At 44.0% G+C, this 21504-nt stretch overlaps 1 protein-coding gene across 4 annotated transcripts in view; it reads right to left on the bottom strand.

Annotated features, from left to right (window-relative positions):
- Positions 1-21504, bottom strand: part of LRRK2 (leucine rich repeat kinase 2) — a 165880-nt gene that overhangs the window by 90195 nt on the left and 54181 nt on the right. For all 4 annotated transcript variants that reach the window (XR_016213165.1, XR_016213164.1, XM_070049660.2 and 1 more), the window contains exons 15-20: positions 19769-19913; positions 19503-19642; positions 16812-16940; positions 16567-16737; positions 10857-11115; positions 4965-5153 (exon numbers count right to left, since the gene is read on the bottom strand). Coding sequence is in view for 2 of the 4 variants with exons in the window: in XM_070049660.2 (XP_069905761.2) it covers positions 4965-5153; positions 10857-11115; positions 16567-16737; positions 16812-16940; positions 19503-19642; positions 19769-19913 (1033 nt within the window). In the remaining 2 variants the exon portion in view is untranslated. The remainder of the gene's footprint in view (positions 1-4964; positions 5154-10856; positions 11116-16566; positions 16738-16811; positions 16941-19502; positions 19643-19768; positions 19914-21504) is intronic.

Raw genomic sequence — 21504 nt, 5'->3', positions numbered from 1 at the left:
CAGAGGAAGGAAGATCTCTATTTATCTCTTCCTCTGTCTGTAACTCTGCCTTTCAAATAACTAAATAAATCTTAAAGAAAAATAAAAAGGAAACGCCTGAAAGAGCAGAAGTCACCAGGATTGGTTCTCTTACCACAAAACATTAAACTGAAACCAGTAACAGAAAATTATGCTAAAAACCCCCAAAGATTTGGAAAATCAGAGACAGTCTTCTAAATAACCCGTCAAAGAAGTAGTCAATGAAATTAGGAACTTTTATAAAGTGTCAGAATTACACAGAGAAAGGAGAGGCAGAGACAGAGAGAGAGAGAGAGAGAGAGGTCTTCCATCTGATGGTTCACTCCCCAGATGGCCCCAACGGCCGGAGCTATGCTGATCCAAAGCCAGAAGCCAGGAGCTTCTTCTGGGTCTCCCACACGGGGGTAGAGGCCCAAGGACTTGGGCCATCTTCTACCGCTTTCCCAGGCCACAGCAAAGAGCTGGATCGGAAGTGGAGCAGCTGGGTCTCAAATCGGCACCCATATGGGATGCTGGCGCTTCAGGCCAGGGCTTTAATCCACCGCGCTACAGCGCTGGCTCTGAAATTAGAAACTTTTAAAATGAATGAAAACAGAACAAACTTTTGGAATGCAGCTAGTGATGTTTAGAAGGGTACATATGTACAGCCATAAATATTTATATTATAGATAAAAGGATCTAAAAATCAGTGTTGTGTACTAAGAATCTATAAATAAAAAAGTCAATTCCAGCTCCAGCCACTGTGGCCATTTAGGGAGTGAACCAGTGGACGGAAGACTTCTCTCTGTCTCTGCCTCTCCCTATCTGTAACTCCACCTTTCAAATAAGTAAATTTTTAAAAATAGAGTCAATTAATAAAAATTAAGAAAATAAACATTAAAGAAAAATAAATAAAAAAGAAAACCAGTGCAATAAAAATCTGATTCTTTGAAAACATCAATAAAGTTGACAGTTGAACTAGACTGAACAAGGAAAAGAAGATACCAATAACCAACATCAAGAACGAACAGATACCACTCTAGATCCCAAAATCACCAACAGCATAATAAGACAGTTATCATAAGTAACATTAAGCAAGCAAACTGAGAAAAATATGAAAAGGATATATTCCTTCAAAGTCACAAATTACTAAAACGGTCTATAAATCACAATCATAAATACAATAAAGTTATTAAATTTGTAATTAAAGTTTTCCTCCCACAAATTCCAAACCTACACAACCGGTATGGTAGGTTCTACCGGATGTTTAAGAAAGAAGGTGTGCTGCTACCCAAACTCCTTCAGAAAACAGCGGAGATGGGAACCTTCCAAACATATTTTAAGAGGTCAAATCACTCTTATAATTATTACAAGGAAGCAAAAACTACACAATAATAACCCTCACAGATGCAAATCCTTAACTAAATTTAGAAAATACAGTCTAATATTTATTATATGAAATTGTAATGAACTGTAGCCAGTGAGCTTTATCCCAAGATTTCAGGTTTGGGTTAATAATAAAGAAAAATGAAGATAGCTCATCACATTAGCAGAACAAAAAGCGAAAATAGGACCATTTCAACAGATACAGAAAAGCATTTTCCAACACCCCTTAGTGATAAAAAGACTCCGAAAACAACCACCGGGAAGCAGCTTCACCCACATTTATGGAAAACCACAGATACCACACTTGGTACCTAGAGACTGGGTGCTTTTCCCTGCATTTGGAAACCAAGCAATGCTGTCCAGTCTCCTCCCTTCTCCTCAACTCAGTGCTGCAGATCTTAGTGCAACAATTCAAGAAGAAATAAAACGTACAGACTGGAAAGCAAGAAGTAATGCTGTCTGTATTATTCGTAAACAGTTTAACAGTGAACACAGAAAATCCCACAGAATCTACAAAAAGTTACCAGAAGTTATACATGAGTTTAGCAAGTCCACACAATGTAAAACTCAGATAAAAGCTAACCGCATTTTTTTAAACTTTATTGGTTTACCTTTCACATTTATTTTTCATTTCATTCAAATATTTTTCCTTTTAAAAATTTAATTTTACTCATTTGAAAGTTAGAGAGAGATCGCCTGTCCCCTGGGTTACTCCCCAATGCCTGCAACAGCCAGGGCTGAACCAGGCCACATCCAGGAGCCAGGAACTCACTCCAGGTCTCCCAGGTGTGTGGCAGGGACACAAAATCACACATCACAACAGTATGAGAAAATCTGCAATGAACAGCACTGCTAAGAAATCTGCAAAGACAAACATGGAAATACACACTGCATTTATATGCTAAAAAACTCATGCTATTGTTAAATCCCTACAAATTTATTTACATATTTAATCAATATAAATTTTAATACATTCAACATATATTTAGATAGATATTTTATTTGTAAACTAATTCTGTATTAAATCTATATTGTCAATTCTAATAAAAACCTCAGCATAAAATTAATCGATTTCAAGAGTATATGAGAACACAGAAAACCCATAATAGTGAAAAGAACTTTGCAGAAGAGTATCAAAGACCTCATACTACCAATTTCAAGACCTGCTATTGACCTGGCATAAACAAGACAGCATGGCCCTGGCTTCACGACGAAAATATGATCCTATGGCACAGAATAAATAATGCCAAAAATAGAACTAAACCTATAATTATCAAATAAGTGAACAAAGTTGTCAGGAATTTTTTCCCTGAAGAAATTTAATGAAAATTAGTATTTTTCAACAAATGACACTGGTATATATAAATAGAAAAACAATATACATATATATGTCCATAGTTACATATATATAAATATAGAAAAAAAGTCAAATTTTTATGGAAAACATATGCAAAAATCAACCCAAAATGGATTGTAGATCTAAATGTGTAAGATTTCAACACTTCTAAGAGGAACCATAGGAGAAAACACCCACAAACACAGGCTAGGAAATTATTTCTTCAATGGGATAGAAAAAGAACAAGTCACAAAAGAAAAACTGCACTTCGCCAAAATTTAAAACTTTCATTTTTTAAAAATTCCATTCATGAAATGAGAAAATAAGCTACAATTAGATAAAATACCTACAATCAATGCCTCCAACATAATTTCTATCTAGAATACACAAAGAACCCTTCCAGTATGATGAGACTGCAAACCAATCAAGAACAAAGTATTTGGGCAACCTACGAAGGAAACACACGAATCACCCCTCAGAAAACGGAAGTATCCTCAGCCTTATTCGTCCTTGAAGAAGTGACAACAAATCCAAATGAGCTACCACCACACCTGCACCAGGGGAAAGACGACACAAGTGCTGACAAGGGCACAGAGCAAGTGCACAGCTCAGGTACTCCTGGTGCCCGGCACAACCGCTCCGGAAAGTAGTCAGACACAAAAGGGTGCATGCTAGATCGTTCATTTTGATTAAATTGGAGAAAACACTAACTAACTCATACAATAGTGACGGCTGACAAGTGGTTGTTGGGGCCAAGGGCAGAAGGGCACTTTTCTCTGAAGAGGCACAAAGGCCCGTCTTTGCATGAAAGAAACACTACAAAATTTGACAGACCACACAGGAATGTACAAGTCAAAATCCACAAAAAGAGTTAAAATGAAATTTTTTTTATATTTATTTTTTGACAGGCAGAGTGGACAGTGAGAGAGAGAGACAAAGAGAAAGGTCTTCCTTTTTGCCGTTGGTTCACCCTCCAATGGCTGCCGTGGCCGGCGCACCGCGCTGATCCGATGGCAGGAGACAGGTACTTCTCCTGGTCTCCCATGGGGTGCAGGGCCCAAGCACTTGGGCCATCCTCCACTGCACTCCCGGGCCACAGCAGAGAGCTGTCCTGGAAGAGGGGCAACCGGGACAGAATCCGGCGCCCCGACCGGGACTAGAACCCGGTGTGCCAGTGCCTCAAGGCAGAGGATTAGCCTATTGAGCCGTGGCACCGGCCAATAAAACTGATTTTTAAGAAGACACAAGAGATGGGCATTTGGCACAGCAGTTAAGATGTCACTTGAGATGCCCTCATCAGCTGCCTGGGTTCCAGTTTCAGCTCTGCTCCTGATTCCACCTTCCTGATAATGCGCACCCGGGGAGGCAGGAGCTGATGTCTCCCGTCTGTGGCACCCTGCACCCTCATGGACGACCCAGATGGAATTCCCAGCTGCAGCCTTCAGCCTGACCCTGTCTTAGCTGTTGTGGGCATTTGGGGAGTGAACCAGTAGATGGGCTACCCCTGTCTCTGTCTCTCTGTCCCTATGCCTTTTGAAACAAAATAAATAAATAAATACAATTTTTAAAATTAAAGTATCTGGATGTTGGCTGTAGCATTTTAGAATAATTCTTGCTTTTAGGACTCCCAAATAACTTTATTCAGTCACCCAGAGTCTTTGATCAAATTGTTAATAAAAAAGCTCTTCATCCCATTTTTATCAAACACCATTGTGTTAAATCTCAGCCCAATTCACCATCATCCTATATGTTGTAGTATTACTTTATTTTAAAAGCTTTCTCTTTTGACTTATTGAAATGTTAATATTATTTTAACAATAATAAAGGTAAATATTTTCATTAGGCATTTCTTACACATGAGTATGGCCCCAGGCACTCAACAACACATATTCTCTAATTCTTAGAGAATATATACACAGCTGGGCAAGGTTGGCGCCCCAAAACTCAACAAGGTTATAGGGCTTTCAAAGCCGGAAAACTCTGTCACCTGCAGGACACAGAACCCAGTTCCAGCCTGAGTGAGAGTTCTATGACGAATGACCATTAGCCACATTGTGTCTGGAAGCTGCAGTCACGCTGCCTGGAGGTCCTGTTTCAGTGTACTCAGTAAGCGTACCTACTTCTGAGAAGGAACGTGTTTTACTCAAGTTTTTTCAGGTGCATTCAATCAGGTTTCTGTCTCAGGTCCTGCTGGTCAATGTTCATGCCCAGGTGTGATAAAGGAACTACTTAGTCCTATAAATACCTTCACTGTCCAGATCATCGCTCTGACCAAACACACTGTCCATCGAAGAGTCAGGAATGAAGGTCCACTCATCCAACTTGTCCAGCACGCCCTCAGGGAAGTTCTCCTCGCTGCCTGGGGTGGCCCCCTCCTCCACGGCGCTTTTCATCTGATGCCTCAGCACCATTCTGGCTAGTATAGAGCCAATATCTAAAATAGAGAGACACTGCAGCACTTAGAAATCAATAGTCACAAAAGCCCCTGTTACACCAAAGTTCTCCAGTAACCTTTCACATTCTTTCTCCCAAAGTCACCTTAAAAGTGATACCAAATAATTAGTAGGCGATAACACTTGTAACGATCACAAGGTTTCTGCTGCAGTTTCCTGTCAATACACACCCTGGGATGCAGTAAGTGATGGCCAAACCGCTGTGTCCCTGCCAGCCATGTTAGGGACATAGATTAAGTTCCTGGATCCTGGCTTTAGACTAGCCTAGTACAGACTGCTGTGGACATTTAGAATATGAACCACTGGATGGGAGAGTACTCATGTGTGCTCTCTTTCTCACTCTCAACCAGAGAGTACTGTCAACCCAGAATACTGTACCCTGCAATGAAGGTGAAATAAAGACCTTCCCAAACAAATAGAAATTCAAAAAATCTGTCACCACTCATCCAGCCTTACACAAGATATTTAAGGATGTGCTACACACAGAAACATGGTCATCACTAGGAAAGAAGGTAAAGGCAGAAAATCTCCCAGGAAAAGTACTAAGGAAATACGAAGTAAACAACAGGAACACTTATGGAAAAATGGGAAGGCCAAGTCATTCCTTATCAATAGTCACCTTGAATATAAGTACCCTCAACTCTTCAGTTAAAACATACAGACTGGCTGAACAAGACTAAAAAACAAAATCACTCTATTTTCTGCCTACAGGAAACATCTCACCAACAAAAGCACACAAATACTGAAAGTAAAAGGATGGAAAAAGATATTACATGCTAATAGAATGAAGCTGGAAATAAACACTCAAGAATTTCTAGAACATATGCAAACACATGGAGACTGAACAACATGCTCCCTAATGAACAGTGGGTCAGAGAAGAAATCAAGAGAAATCAAAAAAATTCTAGAAATGAATGAAGACAATACAACATATCAAAACTTATGGGATACAGCAAAAGCAGTGTTAAGTGGAAAGTTTATAGCAATTCTTGCCTTCATCAAGATATTGGAAAGGCACAAAGAAATGGGCTATCAGTACATCTCAAAAACCTAGAAAAACAACAAACTAAACTCTAAATTAGTAGGAGGAAAGAAATAATTAAAATTAGAGAATAAACAAAATTGAAACAAACAAAAAAAAAACTACCAAAGAGCATTGAAATGAAGAGCTGGTATCAACAAAATAGACATGCCATTGCTCCTCCCAAAAAGGGAGAAGATTCAAATCAATAAAAATCAGAGATGAAAAAGGAAAGGTAACAACAGATACAATGGGAATGAAAAGAATCATCAGAAATTACTACAAGAGCTGTATACCAACAAACTGGGAAACCTAGAAGAAATGGACAGATTCCTGGACACATAGAATCTACCCAAGATGAACCATGAAGACATAGAAAACCAAAGAGATCCATAACCAAGACAGAAAATCAATCAGTAATAAAGGCCCTCCCAACAAAGAAAAGCCCAGGACCAGATGGCTTCACTGCTGATTTCTACCAGACATTTAAAGAAGTAACTCCAATTCTTCACAAGCTATTCACAACAACTGAAAGAGAGGGAGTTGTCCCAAATTCCTTCTATGAAGCCAACATCACCTCAATTCCTAAAACTGAAAAAGATGCAACAGAGAAAGAGAACGACAGACCAATTTCCCTGATAAACATAGATGCAAAACTCCTCAACAACATACTGGTCAATTGATTCCAATAGCACACCGGAAAGCTCATTCACTTGGACCAAGTGGGATTTGTCCCTGGTATGCAGGGATGGTTCAACATTTGCAAATCAATCAATGTGATACAGCACATTTACAAACTGAAGAACAAAAACCATATGATTATCTCAATAGATGCAGAGAAAGCATTTGATAAAATACAACACCCTTTTATGATGAAAACTTTAACCAAATTTGGTATAGAAGGAAGAATACTCAACACAATCAAGGCTATTTATGACAAACCCAATGCCAGCATGATATTGAATGGGAAAAGTTGGAAGCATTCCCACTGAGATCTGATACCACACAAGGATGCCAAGTCTCACCACTGCTATTCAGGATACTACTGGAAGTATTAGCCAGAGCAATTAGGCAAGAAAAAGAAATCAAAGGGATACAAATTGGGAAAAGAAGAAGTAAAACTATTCCTATTTGCAGATGACATGATTCTATAAATAGGGGATCTTAAAGACTCCACTAAGAGACTATGGGAACTCATAGAAGAGTTTGGTAAAGTTGCAGGATATGAAATCAACACACACAAATCAATAGCCTTTTTATACACAGACAGTGCCATGGCTGAGAAAGAACTTCTAAAATCAATCTCATTCACAATGGCTACAAAAAGATCGAATATCTTAGAATAAACTTAACCAAGGACATCAAAGATCTCTATGATGAGAATTACAAAACATTAAATAAAGAAACAGAAGATGACACAAAAAAAATGAAAAAAAATCACGTTCATGGTTTGGAAGAATAAATATCATCAAGATGTCCATACTAATGAAAGCAATTCAAAGATTCAATGCAATCCCAATCAAAATATGAAGAACATTATTCTGAGATGTAGAAAAAAACTATGCTTAAATTCATACAGAAACACAGGAGATCCTGAGTAACTAAAGCCACCTTATACAGAAAAAACAAAGCCAGAAAAATCACAAAAGCAGATTTTGAAACATAATACAGTGCAGTTATAATCAAAACAGTCTGGTACTAGCACAAAAACAGATGGATAGACCAATGAAACAGAATAGAAATGCCAGAAATTAACCCATGCATGTACAACTGACCCATCTTTGGCAAAGAAGCTAAAATCAATCCCTGGAGCCAGGACAGTCTCTTCAACAAACAGTGCTGGGAAAACTGGATCTCCACGTGCAGAAATATGAAGCAGGACCCCCACCTTACACCTTACACAAAAATCCACTCAAAATGGATCAAAACCTAAATCTATGACCCGATACCATCAAACTACTGGAGAATGTTGGGAAAACCCTGCAAGACATTGGCATAGGAAAGAGTTCTTGGAAAGACCCCAGAGGCACAGGCAATCAGAGCCAAAACTGACAAATGGGAATACATCAAATAGAGAAGCTTCTGCACTGCAAAAGAAGCACTCAGCAAAGAAACAGAATGGCAGAAATTACTTACAAACTCTGCAACTGATACAGGCTTAATGACCAGAACATATAAAGAGCTCAAGAAACTCAACAACAACAAAACAAACAACCCAGTTAAGAAATGGGCAATGGATTTAAAGAGGCATTTTTCAAAAGAAGAAATCCAAATGGCCAAGAGACACATGAAAAAACGCTCAGACGCCGGCGCCGCGGCTCACTAGGCTAATCCTCCGCCTAGCGGCGCCGCCACACCGGGTTCTAGTCCCAGTCGGGGCGCCGGATTCTGTCCCGGTTGCCCCTCTTCCAGGCCAGCCCTCTGCTGTGGCCAGGGAGTGCAGTGGAGGATGGCCCAAGTGCTTGGGCCCTGCACCCCATGGGAGACCAGGAAAAGCACCTGGCTCCTGGCTCCTGCCATCGGATCAGTGCGGTGCGCCGGCTGCGGTGGCCATTGAGGGTGAACCAACGGCAAAGGAATACCTTTCTCTCTGTCTCTCTCTCTCACTGTCCACTCTGCCTGTCAAAAAAAAAAAAATGCTCAGGATCACTAGCCATCAGGGAATGCAAATCAAAACCACAATGAAGTTTCACCTCATCCTCATTAGAATGGCTTTCATACAGCAATCAACAAACAACAGATGCTGGTGAGGACGTGGGGGAAAAGTACTCTAACCCACTGTTGGTGGGAACATAAACTGGTGTAACTACTGTAGCAGGCAGTATGGAGATAACTCAGAAATCTGAATTCAGACCTCCCACATGGCCCAGCCATCCTGCTCCTGGGAATTTACCCATGGGAAATGATATCAGCATATGAAGAGTTATCTGTACCCCATGTTTATTGCAGCTCAATTCACAATAGTTAAGATAGGAAATCAACCCAAATCTCCACCAACTGAAGGCTGGATAAAGAAATGATGGGATATGTACACTATGGAATGCTCCATGTTAAAAAAAAAAAAGAAATCCTGTCGTTTGCAACAAACTAGATGAAACTGGAAAACATCACACTTAGTGAAACAATCCAGTCCCAAAAGGACAAATACCATATGTTCTCCCTGATCTGTGATAACTAATAGAGATCCTAAAAGGTAATCCACAGAAACATAATTGACACTTTGAGATGCAATGACTTTAAACAGCCCTGTCTCAACTGTTGAGGAACAGTTTTTTTCCATAGTATTTGTTGAATTATTTACTTAATATAGAGTTAATCTCAAGTGTATAAAGTTAACTGAAAATGCATCTGAGTGAAAAGTAAGAATAGGAATAGCAGAGGAGGAGGAAGGATGGGTGTGTGGGTAGGAGGGTGGGCAGGGTGAGAAGAATTACTATGCTCCTTAAGTTGTATCTATGAAATGCAGGAAGTGTGCATACCTTAAATAAAAGGCGTCTAGTAAAAATAATATAATATAGGCTGGCGCTGTGGCTCACTAGGCTAATCCTCCACCTAGCGGCGCCCGCACACCAGGTTCTAGTCCCGGTCGGGGCGCCAGATTCTGTCCTGGTTGCCCCTCTTCCAGGCCAGCTCTCTGCTGTGGCCCAGGAGGGAAGTGGAGGATGGCCCAGGTGTTGGGCCCTGCACCCCATGGGAGACCAGGATAAGTACCTGGCTCCTGCCATTGGATCAGCGTGGTGTGCCGGCCGCAGCGCACCGGCCACGGTGGCCATTGGAGAGTGATTCAATGGCAAAGGAAGACCTTTCTCTCTGTCTCTCTCTCTCACTGTCCACTCTGCCTGTCAAAAAAAATATAATATATATTAAATATAAATTAACTTGAAAGTATAAACAAACTAAAAGTTGAGCCTTTGGTATAGCAGTTACTTCACATCTTGGGATGCCTGCATTCCATATTGGAGTCCCTGCTTTGAGTCCTGGCTATTCGGTTTCCAGTCAAGCTTCCTGCTAATATACACCCTGGGACGCAGCAGGTGACAGCCCAAGTGAGATGCACCCCGAGCTCCATGCTGCTGGTTCTGACTGTTGTGGGCATCTGGGGAGTGAACCAGCAGAAGCAAGATGAGTCTGTCTGCCTGTCTCCAACTAACTTTAAATAAAAAGAAAAGTAATTAATTTTAAAAAAAGAAAATATATCTCTAACTGAAATGCAAAGTATGTATGAAGCTGAAAATGCAAACTAGATATTTATGCATTGCATACATATTTAAAGTCTAGGAAAAGTATCCATTCTAAGCATCTGTACAGGATAAACTAAGTTAATTTTTTCTTTATCATTCTTGGGTTTCTGTTTCTAACATGAGCACACATTACTTTTATAAAAATAATACAAGATAAAAAAAGGAAAACAATCCCTTGTAGCTATCCCACTGGATTGTTTTCTTTTACTCTTTTGCTCTCTCATAAAGAACCTAAATGTACTATCACTTTCACTCATTTCATGCCCCACTCCAAAACCCAAACTCAGTGTTTTGTTTTGTTTTGTTTTGTTTTTGTTTTGCTTAGAGTCTATCAAACTGGAATGAATACCAATTACAAGACCAGTGACACCAAAAACACCAAGGGAAATAAGAATTTCACAAAATATCCTTGCTAAACTCACTTGTTTGTTTCCTTAAATTGGATGTCTTATCTGGAAATAAAGGACCGAGCCAGGAAGGCTCAATTTTCCCAATACCAAATCCTCCGAGGCAGATGCTGTTGTTGGCCAGATCCAGGGCCAGCCTCTTCAAGAGCAGGCTGATGACCTGGCTGTCGCCCTTCCCGATGCTGACGGCCAGCGCCTTGCGCACGTCCTGCTCCCGGGACCCGCTGTCCAGCAGCAGCTCCACCAGCTTGGGGCTGCTCTCCTTCTCACAGACCTGCTCAAGAAAACAGACAAATTACTCCCGAGAGCCTTCCCTTGGGGAGACAGGCAAATTCCAGGTGGGGCGACTTCTCTGTACATCTCAAATTTAGATTGAAGCAAAGTAAAAGGAGGTAAAAGTGACCTTTGAAACAGACAGAAAATTCCCCGAGATTAGTGCCACCAACACGAGAGGAGCATAAAGCAGACAGTGTCGTGTGTGAGAGCTGGGAGAAAAAGCTCGGCGACTTGGAGTCGAGACCTTTGTTTGTGCCCAGGCTCCGCCAGCCACGCCAGCTGCCCACCCCTGCAGGGCTCCTGTTTGCTCACTGGAAGACATGAGAAATGAGTGTCCCAACACAGTCACTGCTCCTGCCCTGCCTGCATTGGTGGCGGGAAATCACTGTGAGAAGAGAAATGTGGCAAATTTCCCACCGCCACAGGCATGGACAATCCCTGGCATCTGCAGTTCCTGAGCTCCTGGGGGTCAGAATTCAAATCTCCAAATGGGGCCGGTGCTGTGGCACACTGGGTTAACGCCCTGGCCTGAAGCGCCAGCACTCCATATGGAGCACCGGTTCTAGTCCCGGCTTCTCCACTTCCCATCCAGCTCTCTGCTGTGGCCTGGGAAGGTAGTGGAGGATGGCCCAAGTCCTTGGGCCCCTGCACCCATGTGGGAGACCTGGAAGAAGCACCTGGCTCCTGGCTTCGGATTGGTGCAGCTCCAGCCATTGCGGCCATCTGGGGAGTGAACCATCAGATGGAAGACCTCTCTCTGCCTCTCCTCTCTCTGTGTAACTCCGTCTTTCAAATAAATAAAAAATAAATCTTTACCAAAAAAAAAAAAAAAAATCTCCACAAAGGTTCACCTTGTCTCTGAGCATTGTGCTCAAAGCAAGTGCTCAAGGTGGGGTCCCATGCAAGGGGCTGCAAAGACGACAGCAGCCTCAGCACGCGGAGTGAGACCCAGGCCTGAGATGTACCTGGCCCGCTGCATAATGGCTTCAGAAGCACGATGGGATGGGATGTTCTACCAGCTGGAAGATGAGAATAATAGCCTGCAGAAATATTATATGCCAGGTACCGTGCAGAATTTTTATATACGAGGTGGGGAGACAAGGCCTTTGTGAGCAACTCTTGACTCCTCTGGAATTGAAGTGTTTCCTAGGGGTTGGAGGGGAAAGTGCTCTGGTGGGATGGCACTCGAAGCCCACCTGTCCCTGGATCACCCATCTTCCACCCATCACCCTGGGATCCATGAACAAGCCACTGTGTGGTTTAACCATGCATAACCCCGCTGGTTCAGGACACCCCACTAGACACAAGAGGCAGCTTCTGGAAATTCCTGCCCTTCCCAAATGCCCACTCTGCTTGCTCTCAAAGACACGGCTTCAAAGTCTCACGCGTGGCAAAGTCCTCCCCAGCCACACACACCCCTCCTCATCCAGCTCCAGCCCATCTCGCTTAACACAGCACGTAGCAACAGAACCAGGCACACGTCTGTTTTCTCACCACAGCGTGAAGGTGTGCGAAAGAATACAAGCCCAGCTGTGCCCCAGGAGGCCAGCCCCGCGCCCTGGGCTGAGACCTCGCCGACCGGCAAATCACTGACATCTTCCTAAGGGGGCCACAGCAAAATGAAAAAGGAAGACAGGGAGGGAGGGAGGCAGGCAGTTGAGGAGGAAGAGGAGGGACGGAAGAAGGGAAGGAAAAAACACCAAACTCAGACGCCTTTCTGGTGGCCTGGCCAGCTCTCAGGTCTGGGTTAGAGCACCTACTGTCTACTTGGTACAAACGTGTCTTAGCTTCATCCTCTTGCCAACCTAGACACACACACACACACACACACACACACACACTTAGAAAGACACTCTCTCAAAAGACAAAGCCCTTTCTCTATTCTCTCCTAATCCTCCAGCACTGTGCTTTAACAAAAAGGAGACTCCTCACACTCTGGTCAAGGGAACTTTCTTTCTTATGGGACCCAAACTATTCAAGTCAACTTGAAATATATGGCACCCCAAAGAGAGAGGTGTACAAGCATAAGACGGTCCATCACAGAAATAAATGCTGACAACAACACAGAATGATCTCTTTACAATGCACCTACTGGGGCCAGCACTGTGGTATAATAGGGTAAGCCTTGGTCTACAGCACCAGTATCCCATATGGGTGCCAGTTCATGTCCCCGCTGCTCCTCTTCCAATCCAGCTCTCTATTAATGGTCTGGGAAAGCAGTGGAAGATGGCATAGGTTCTTGGGCCCTTACACCCATGTGAGAGACCTTGGAGAAGCTCCTGGTTCCTGCCTTTGGACCAGCCCAGCTCCAGCCGCTGCAGCCATTTGGGGAGTGAAGCACTGGGTGGCAGCTCCTCCATCCTCACCAGGAAGAGGTACCTGTGCTCCCTGCACAGGGACTGCAACCCTGGGCCCCAGCGCCAGGCTGCCTGAGGTGTGAGCTGTGCACAGCTCTCAAGCAGCACCCCTGTGGGGAGCAGCACCTCACAGAGTCCAGCCTTGGCATCCACACCCTGTCCGATGTGTGCAGATGGAAGACCTCTCTCACCATGGCTGACGAGTCTATCCGTGTACCTTCTTGCCTGCCATTAACCCTCCACTCTCTCCACTGAACACATGCAGTCCATCATGTAATTCTCCTTAATTATGCAAGTTCCTGGTAATGAAGAAGCAGCCTCAAACATCTTACTTTGAACTTGTTCAAAATAAGGCTTATTACACAAATCTATTCACGATATTTAATCAATACTTATAAGATGCCAGATACAAACAACCCCTGACAACTAGGATAAATTCTTCAAACGGAACACATAATCCTTGGATATGCAAATCTGATTTAGCATAAAGAAGTGACGACAAGCACATCAAGTCCAAAGGAACATGGGAAGAGCAACAAAACGAAAAGCATCCTCCAGACAAGGATCTGAGTGGACTGAGAGAGGAAGAAAACCATTTCCAGTGAGGAATCAACGCGATGGCAAAGTAGAAAAGAATTCAGCATCTCTAAGTAAAAATGATGCAATGATCTTCACATAAAAGATATACTGTAAAAATTAATTAAATTACTGAGGGAACTAATTTACATTTAATCATAGGGAAGTAACTATTTTCACTGATGCTTCCTTAAAATTAATTTGATTAAATTGAAATTATTTTAATATTGATTTTAATGCATAAACATAGTAGGGCATGAACTGAGTTCCAAGTTCCATCCAATTTGTCAATCGCTAATTAGTGGCAAGTTCATCTTATAGCTGACAAATTGGAATCCATAGGTAAGTGGGAAATTAAATAAAGTAGAGCTTTACCAATAAATTATCTGAAGACACAGTACCCAGCTTAGTATTTTATAATGTATATTAAATCACCACATAATTGCCTGGTTGAAATGTCATTACATTTCTTGGAAATAGACACGGGGCTACCCAAATGCCATTATAAACTCTAAAAATCATGCAACTTAGATTAATCCTCAACACAGGTAAGACACTGTAGAAAGCATTTGTCATCTACACCCTGAATGTAAAGCAATGAACGAGGGATGTCACAAAGATGAACAGTGTATATTTCTGTTTATGTACAACCCACAGAATATTCGGGAAGTACACAATCTGTCATGGACTTGCAGAAGGGAATTCTCACTGTGTTTGAAGGCTTGTGGGTGTGGGAGGGCTTTTCGAGGAAAGAGAATGTGGAGTAAGGTTTGAACCAGTAGGAGAAGCGGCAGATGTGGGTGAGCAGGGATCAGGAGGGCGGGACATGCAACTTTGGGGATGCCAACAGCAGAGAATATCTCTGCTACCATACCCCAGGGCCATGTAATGTAGAATCACAAGGAACAGCCCTTAGAGAACCTTCTAGACAGAGAATCTAAACACAGGGGGAAAGGGCTAGAAAAGGATCAACCCTCTAGAACCATGGGTCATGTACAACGTGGCTGGAGAGCAAGCCATAGAGAGATGGAGAGTGAGAGACACAGGTAAGGCTGCTTCTCAGCCTACAAGGTGTGCGAGCAAGTCAGATGAGGAACTGGGCTGAGGGCTGATGCTCTGCCAGTCTTAAGGACCACATCCAAGCCAGTGTGCAGTCAACGGCTAAGATGTGCAGTCAAGATTATCAGATGTACCAGTCATCTCCCAAAAGAAAACAAAAATGGCTGACATGAATATGAAAAAGTACCCAAGGTAGCCAATCATCAGAGAAGTGCAGATAGAAGATAACAAAACGTAGTAAGAGGGCCGGTGCTGCGGCTCACTAGGCTAATCCTCTGCCTGTGCCACCGGCACCCCGAGGTTCTAGTCCCGGTTGGGGCGCCGGATTCTGTCCCGGTTGCCCCTCTTCCAGGCCAGCTCTCTGCCGTGGCCCAGGAGTGCAGTGGAGGATGGCCCAAGTGCTTGGGCCCTGCACCCACATGGGAGACCAGGGCGAAGCACATGGCTCCTGGCTTCAGATTGGCACAGCACATCGGCCACAGTGCGCCTGCCGTAGCAGCTATTTGCGGGGTGAACCAACAGAAAAGAAGACCTTTCTGTCTCTCTTTCTCACTGTCTAACTCTGTCTTTCGGAAAAAAAAAAAAAAAAAAGGTAATAAGTGTTGCTGTTGGGGAAGATGTGGATAAAAGAAAACATTATTTTAGGTGGGAATGTAAGTGTAGCCATTATGGCAAACAGTACGAAGTTTCTTAATATATTAAAAATGGGAAACCACTGTGAACTAGCAGTCCCAGTAATGAGTGTATGTATTCAGAGAAATTTAAATCTGTCCAAGAGACATCTACATCCCCATGTTTACTGCAGCACTATTTATAATAATAAGAAATGGAACCAACCCAAGTGTCTATCAAGTGATGAACAGATAAATGAAATGCAGTATCCATAAATGATGGACTATTACGTAAGAAAAAAAATCCTGTTGTTTATGACTGCATGATGAACCTGGAAGACACTGAGTGAGGTGAAATAAGCCAGACAGAAAAGGGCAAACATCACATGATCTCACTCACACAGGGAAGCTAAAAGAGCGGACCCCACAGAAGTAGAGCTCTGGTTACCAGGGGGTGGTTGGTGGGGAGAGCAGGATGTGCAGATGTTAGTCAAAGGACACACAACTACACGTCAACAGAAGCACTTACGTAGGTAAGTGATTGTTTAGGGCAAGGGGGCGAGGGACAGACGGCACCGGGGAAGAGGAGAGAAACAAGGAGCGACTCTTAACGGAGAAGGAGGTCTCTGCAGGACAAAAATGTCCCACAGCTGACTGCAACGACAGCTGTGCAACTCTTTAAAAACACTATGGCCCCCTGGGTAAGACACTTTAAATATCTGAATTGTACAATTTGTGGTGTATCTCAACAAATCCTTTTTAAAAAGCCAGAATACAATGTAAGAGCTATACAACATGAGGACCAAGTAACAGAGCAGAGACAGAAGTGAGGCCTTCAGTATTCACCTGACAAATTAAAGAAGTGGCCTCCTTGGTCTGGTTGGCGTCAGCTCCCAAGAGCAGCAAGCACTCCACCATGATGCTGTTGTTCTGGTCACAGGCCCGCTGCAGCATCGCATTCTTAAGCTCATCCTCCATGGCCAACTTTGCAAAGCACTTGCAACAGAGGCTTAGAAACTAACCAGAACAGAAAAGAGCATTAGAGACAGCTAAATGCAAAACCTCTCGATGACAGGCAGACAGCACCGTACCTGCTGATCCTTCTGTTCCGTAATACTGGAAGACATCTGATGGAATATTACTGAATCAAATGAATGGTGGACAAGCAGCTTGGAAAAAGACACTGACAATTCAAGTATTGCTAAGACGGTCCGAAAACCCTGCAAATGAACCAGAAGTCACACTAACATTACGTGAACAGTCATGAGCCTAAAGAATCAGAGTAGTGAAACACAGAAGCTCTGCACGTGCTCTTTCACTCCTGCTGTGTTCAGTTACTTAAGTCCCTGCATTTTTGCTTCTCTACTCTATGCTGTAAGCACTGAAACATTCCTGTGAATGATCTTTCCTCTCTCCCTGTTAAGAAATTTAACAGGAAGGGCCCGTGTCGCAGCACAGCAGGTTAAGCTGCCACTTGCGACACTGGCATCCCATATGGGCAAAGGTTAGTGTGCTGGTTGCTTCACTTCTGATCCAGCTCCATGCTAATGCACCTGGGAAAGCAGGAAAAGACAGCCCAGGTTCTTGGGCCCTTGCTACCCATATGGGAGGCCCAGAAGACACTCCTAGCTCCTGGCTTAACTCTGTCCGAGGCCCAGCCATTGTACAATCTGGGGACTTCATCAGAGGATGAAAGATCTCTCTGTCTCTCTCTTTGCCTTCCTTCCTCCCCTGATCCCTCTCTCTCCCTCTCTCTATAACTTTGACATTCAAATAAATAAATAAATCTTTATAAAAGAAAAACAGCAGGTACACAGAGAACAAAATGATGCTAACATCTACTATCAATGCAGGGAAAAACCTACTCCTCCAAAATTGGTTTTCAAAGATCCCTGTCTGAAGCCTTGGCTACAGGCTGAAAGCCAGATGTCAGCCCGGATGAGAACCACTGAATTGGGGGGGCTTCTTAAACCACCACCTGCGGCCTCCCGGGGTGTTCACTAGCAGGAAGCGAGCACCAGAAGCAGAGCTGAGATTCGAACCCAGGCTCTCCCAAGCAGAACGCCGCATCCAGTAGCATCGTAGCCGCCAGTGCAGGCACCTACCCGCTCCTTCTCAGAACCTCAGGCACATCCTGAGAGCCGTCTGGCCTCCGAATTCACAGGATGTTTAAGCAGAGCTTGGGTTTCTGAGTTGAGGATTATTGAGCTTGGGAAAACTCACCAAAGGTATCTTAATTTTTTTATCTTTTTACTATTTTAGCTCCTCTAACACAGCATATTCATGAAATCATCTAAAGCGTAACATGATTTTGAGCTCAGAAGAGGCCACGTTTCCACAGCTGCTCACTAACACCCATAGCAAAGGTGACTAATGGGTGCAAGCCTGGGGGCCGTGGGCTCCGCGGGCCCAGAGCCGCTTCCTGCAAACTCCACTGTGTACCACAGCAAGGCGGGGTGGTGGGGGTGGGAGTGTCCTAGGCCCACAGCTCAAATTATAAACCTCTAAATAAAATATGATGATGGGCCCAACTGAGCCCATGGCTGACAGCTTCCAACCACTACAATAGGGACCCTAAAATTTACGCCATGGTAACAGAGCGTGGCATTGCAACACAAAATCATCTCCTTTCCTTTTTATGAGTTCTGCCTTGGCTCTCAGCCGTCTAGCCTGAGGCATGCTGCACAAAGATTTACAAAATGCCTTGTTTCTGTCAATCTGAGGACGCTGTGTGTTCAGCAGTTTATAATTGAAAAAGCATAATCGCAATTTACTGACAATGTCTGTGCGAAGGTTACAGTGTAGATATTTTCATTCCTGCCCAAAGCTGCCATTTATGAGAATATTTGCTGAGTGTCGTTTCCAAAGGATGCCAACTCCATCATTAGAAACGCCACAACCACGGCAGAAACGCTTACAGAAACGCTTTCTTTCATAAACATACACAAAAAGGAAACAGAACTCATTTCCTAAACTCTCCTGCAATAAGCCTAGCCCAACATCTTGAAATCCTTGTAAAAACGGTTATTATGTTGCTTTTAAATTTTGCCTGATGAAAATGTTCAAAAATACATATTCTCTTCCTGGAAGAAAAAAAAATCAACAAGCTCAGTCACAAGAAGCAAGCATCCCTTGCCGGCGCCACGGCTCACTAGGCTAATCCTCCACCTTGCGGCGCCGGCACACCAGGTTCTAGTCCTGGTAGGGGCACCAGATTCTATCCCGGTTGCCCCTCTTCCAGGCCAGCTCTCTGCTGTGGCCCGGGAGGGCAGTGGAGGATGGCCCAGTGCTTGGGCCCTGCACCCCATGGGAGACTAGGAGAAGCACCTGGCTCCTCGCTTTGGATCAGTGTGATGCTCCGGTAACAGCGGCCACTGGGGGGTGAACCAACTTAAAAAGGAAGACCTTTCTCTCTGTCTCTCTCTCTCTCACTGTCCACTCTGCCTGTCAAAACAAACAAAGAAACAAACAAACAAAAAAAGAAAGAAGCAAGCACCCACAACAAAACAAGGCAACAAACTGGAATAATTGCAGCTTTTATTTACCTAAACCTTAAGCAAATATACTCAGCAAATAAGCAATAAACTAGCTGGGAGTCCTTCCACACATTATCTAATAAACATGCTGATTTCAGAAATTTAATAATCGCATGCTGGATCCCCAGAGATTCCATCCAATCTACGAAGCAAATACTATGAAGAGAGCCGCAATGCCCGTGAATGCAAATGGGCAATCACGCCAACTGCTCTGCCCGCGGCGCCGGCCCAGGCCACCCCACTTACTTCCAACTGCACTTCAGCAGCGTCCTTGAACCGCTGCAAGCTGGACACGAGAATTTTCGCCAGCAGATGCCCGGTTCCTGTGCATAAATTTTTCTTTGCAATCAAGCGTCCTACAAGACTTAAACCCAGACACTGAATTTCTAGGAGAATAAGACAAAAATGCACATAAAAGTCATTGCTTTACAGCTCAAAACTAGATTTTAAAAAAGAACATTCAAAGACATCCAACCAGCATCCAGTGGCCTGTGAGGATCCAATGCACCGACCTTGGTCATCCGGGTACATGTGCAGCGTGTGCAGCACCGAGTCAACAGCACCCTCCAGCGATAGCACCTCTAGCGCATCCGGCACCTGCGTTATCGAAGCCATGACTTTCAATCCACATTTCTGAATCCCAGGATTTCCAATGAACTAAAGTCAAAAGAGGATGGAAGGTTATTTGCTGTTCAGAATGAAGTCTTAATATGCACCTGAGTTAAACCCAGTCAGACTCCAATAAAGCATAAATCGAGGAACCCAAATACAAATCAGTACCCTTTATTCTGTCTTCTTTTACTAACTACTGTAATTGATTATCAAAGGTAAGAGTTAGCAAGCGAACATATCAGGCATGTGCTCAATACTTCACAGGCATTTCTTTACACTTCCATCTCACAAAATCCAAACCAACTCCGCTGCCATCAGAACACGGGTTCGCCGAGGACAGAAGGGTTGAGAAATGCCTCCTGAAATCACACTGACTGCAAGTTGGGGGAACAAGAGCATCTCTAATGTCATGGCATCCCCACAGATGTGCCTGCCCCACACGGGCACCCACGGAGCAGGAAGGGCTTTAGATCCAGCCCCTCCAGCCTTTCTCACTGCCACCCTCTCCGTGAGCAGACGTCCGTCCCTTTCCCAGTCCAGTCACTCAGTGCCATCCAGGGGATCTGACTTGGTGCTCCCTACCCCCACTGACCCTGCTCCTCAGCCCCTGCTGCCCAGCCTGGCCGTCATCTCTGCCATGAGGTGAACGAGGCCCCGCTCCCTGACCTGTCCTGGTGCTTCTTCCCCATCACTATTTCCACCTGACCAACTCCATTAGGAGTCAAAGTGCATCAGCTTCAAGGTTTCAACTGTGTGAGTCTCAGGACTATCTAAAAGGAGGCTGTAACAGTGACCCAGAAGAGGTGAATCGGGGGTTATCCTAGAAATAGAAGCAATCCAGAGCCACACAAAGCAAAGCTGGAGGGACGGCCATGTCTGCCTCAGCTTCCTCCCCAGTGAAACCATCCTGGTCTCCCAGGGCCACCAGGAAGATGAGAAAAATCAACTCTGCCCAGGCAGTAAACTGAGTGGTGACCACAGGTCCACAGAGCACACTGTGAGCTGAGCACTCAGAAATGACACTCGAGTTACAGGGAGGGAGACGCTGCTGCACCGGGCGTGCCCGTCCATCAAGTGTCACCTCCTCTTCATTTCTGAACTCACGAACACAGAAGTCCTCACCCAGCACCACCACACTCTCCCCGCCTTCCCTTTCACACATTGAGACTCCTGCCCGACCATTCAGAATTAAAACCACGCAAAGTCATCCACCAGCTTCACGGCCACTTTCTTAACTTCCATGATTCCACCCTCCCCTCACTGTTCTCAAACTTGAACATTCACTGGCCCATCTCCTTGATGATATCATCCTGTAGCTGCAGACTTCACTGAAAACTCTGTTCCTACAGCTCTTCTGTTTGTGGTGGCCACATGGCCCCAACCAAGCCCAACAGCGAGAGCACCAGCAGTCACAATGCCTGCTCCTCGGAAGCACCTGCTGTGTGCCAGATACTCCTGAAGGCACATCCTGTACATCAGCTCACTTGGCCCTCAGAAAAGCCCTCTGCCGTAGACATCTGCTGTAGACATACGATAACTCTCTAGGGATTGATACAAAAAAGTGGGACCAGGACCTTTAGCAGATAACTGAACACCCAAGTTTCAGCCTCTTAAGCTCAAAGTCCATTATTTCTCT

This window comes from Oryctolagus cuniculus, chromosome 9 (genome assembly GCF_051225735.1).
Source record: "Oryctolagus cuniculus isolate XC-2025 breed Fujian yellow rabbit chromosome 9, ASM5122573v1, whole genome shotgun sequence".
Classification (NCBI taxonomy): Eukaryota; Metazoa; Chordata; class Mammalia; order Lagomorpha; family Leporidae; genus Oryctolagus; species Oryctolagus cuniculus.
This window is presented reverse-complemented; position numbering and strand designations above follow the sequence as displayed.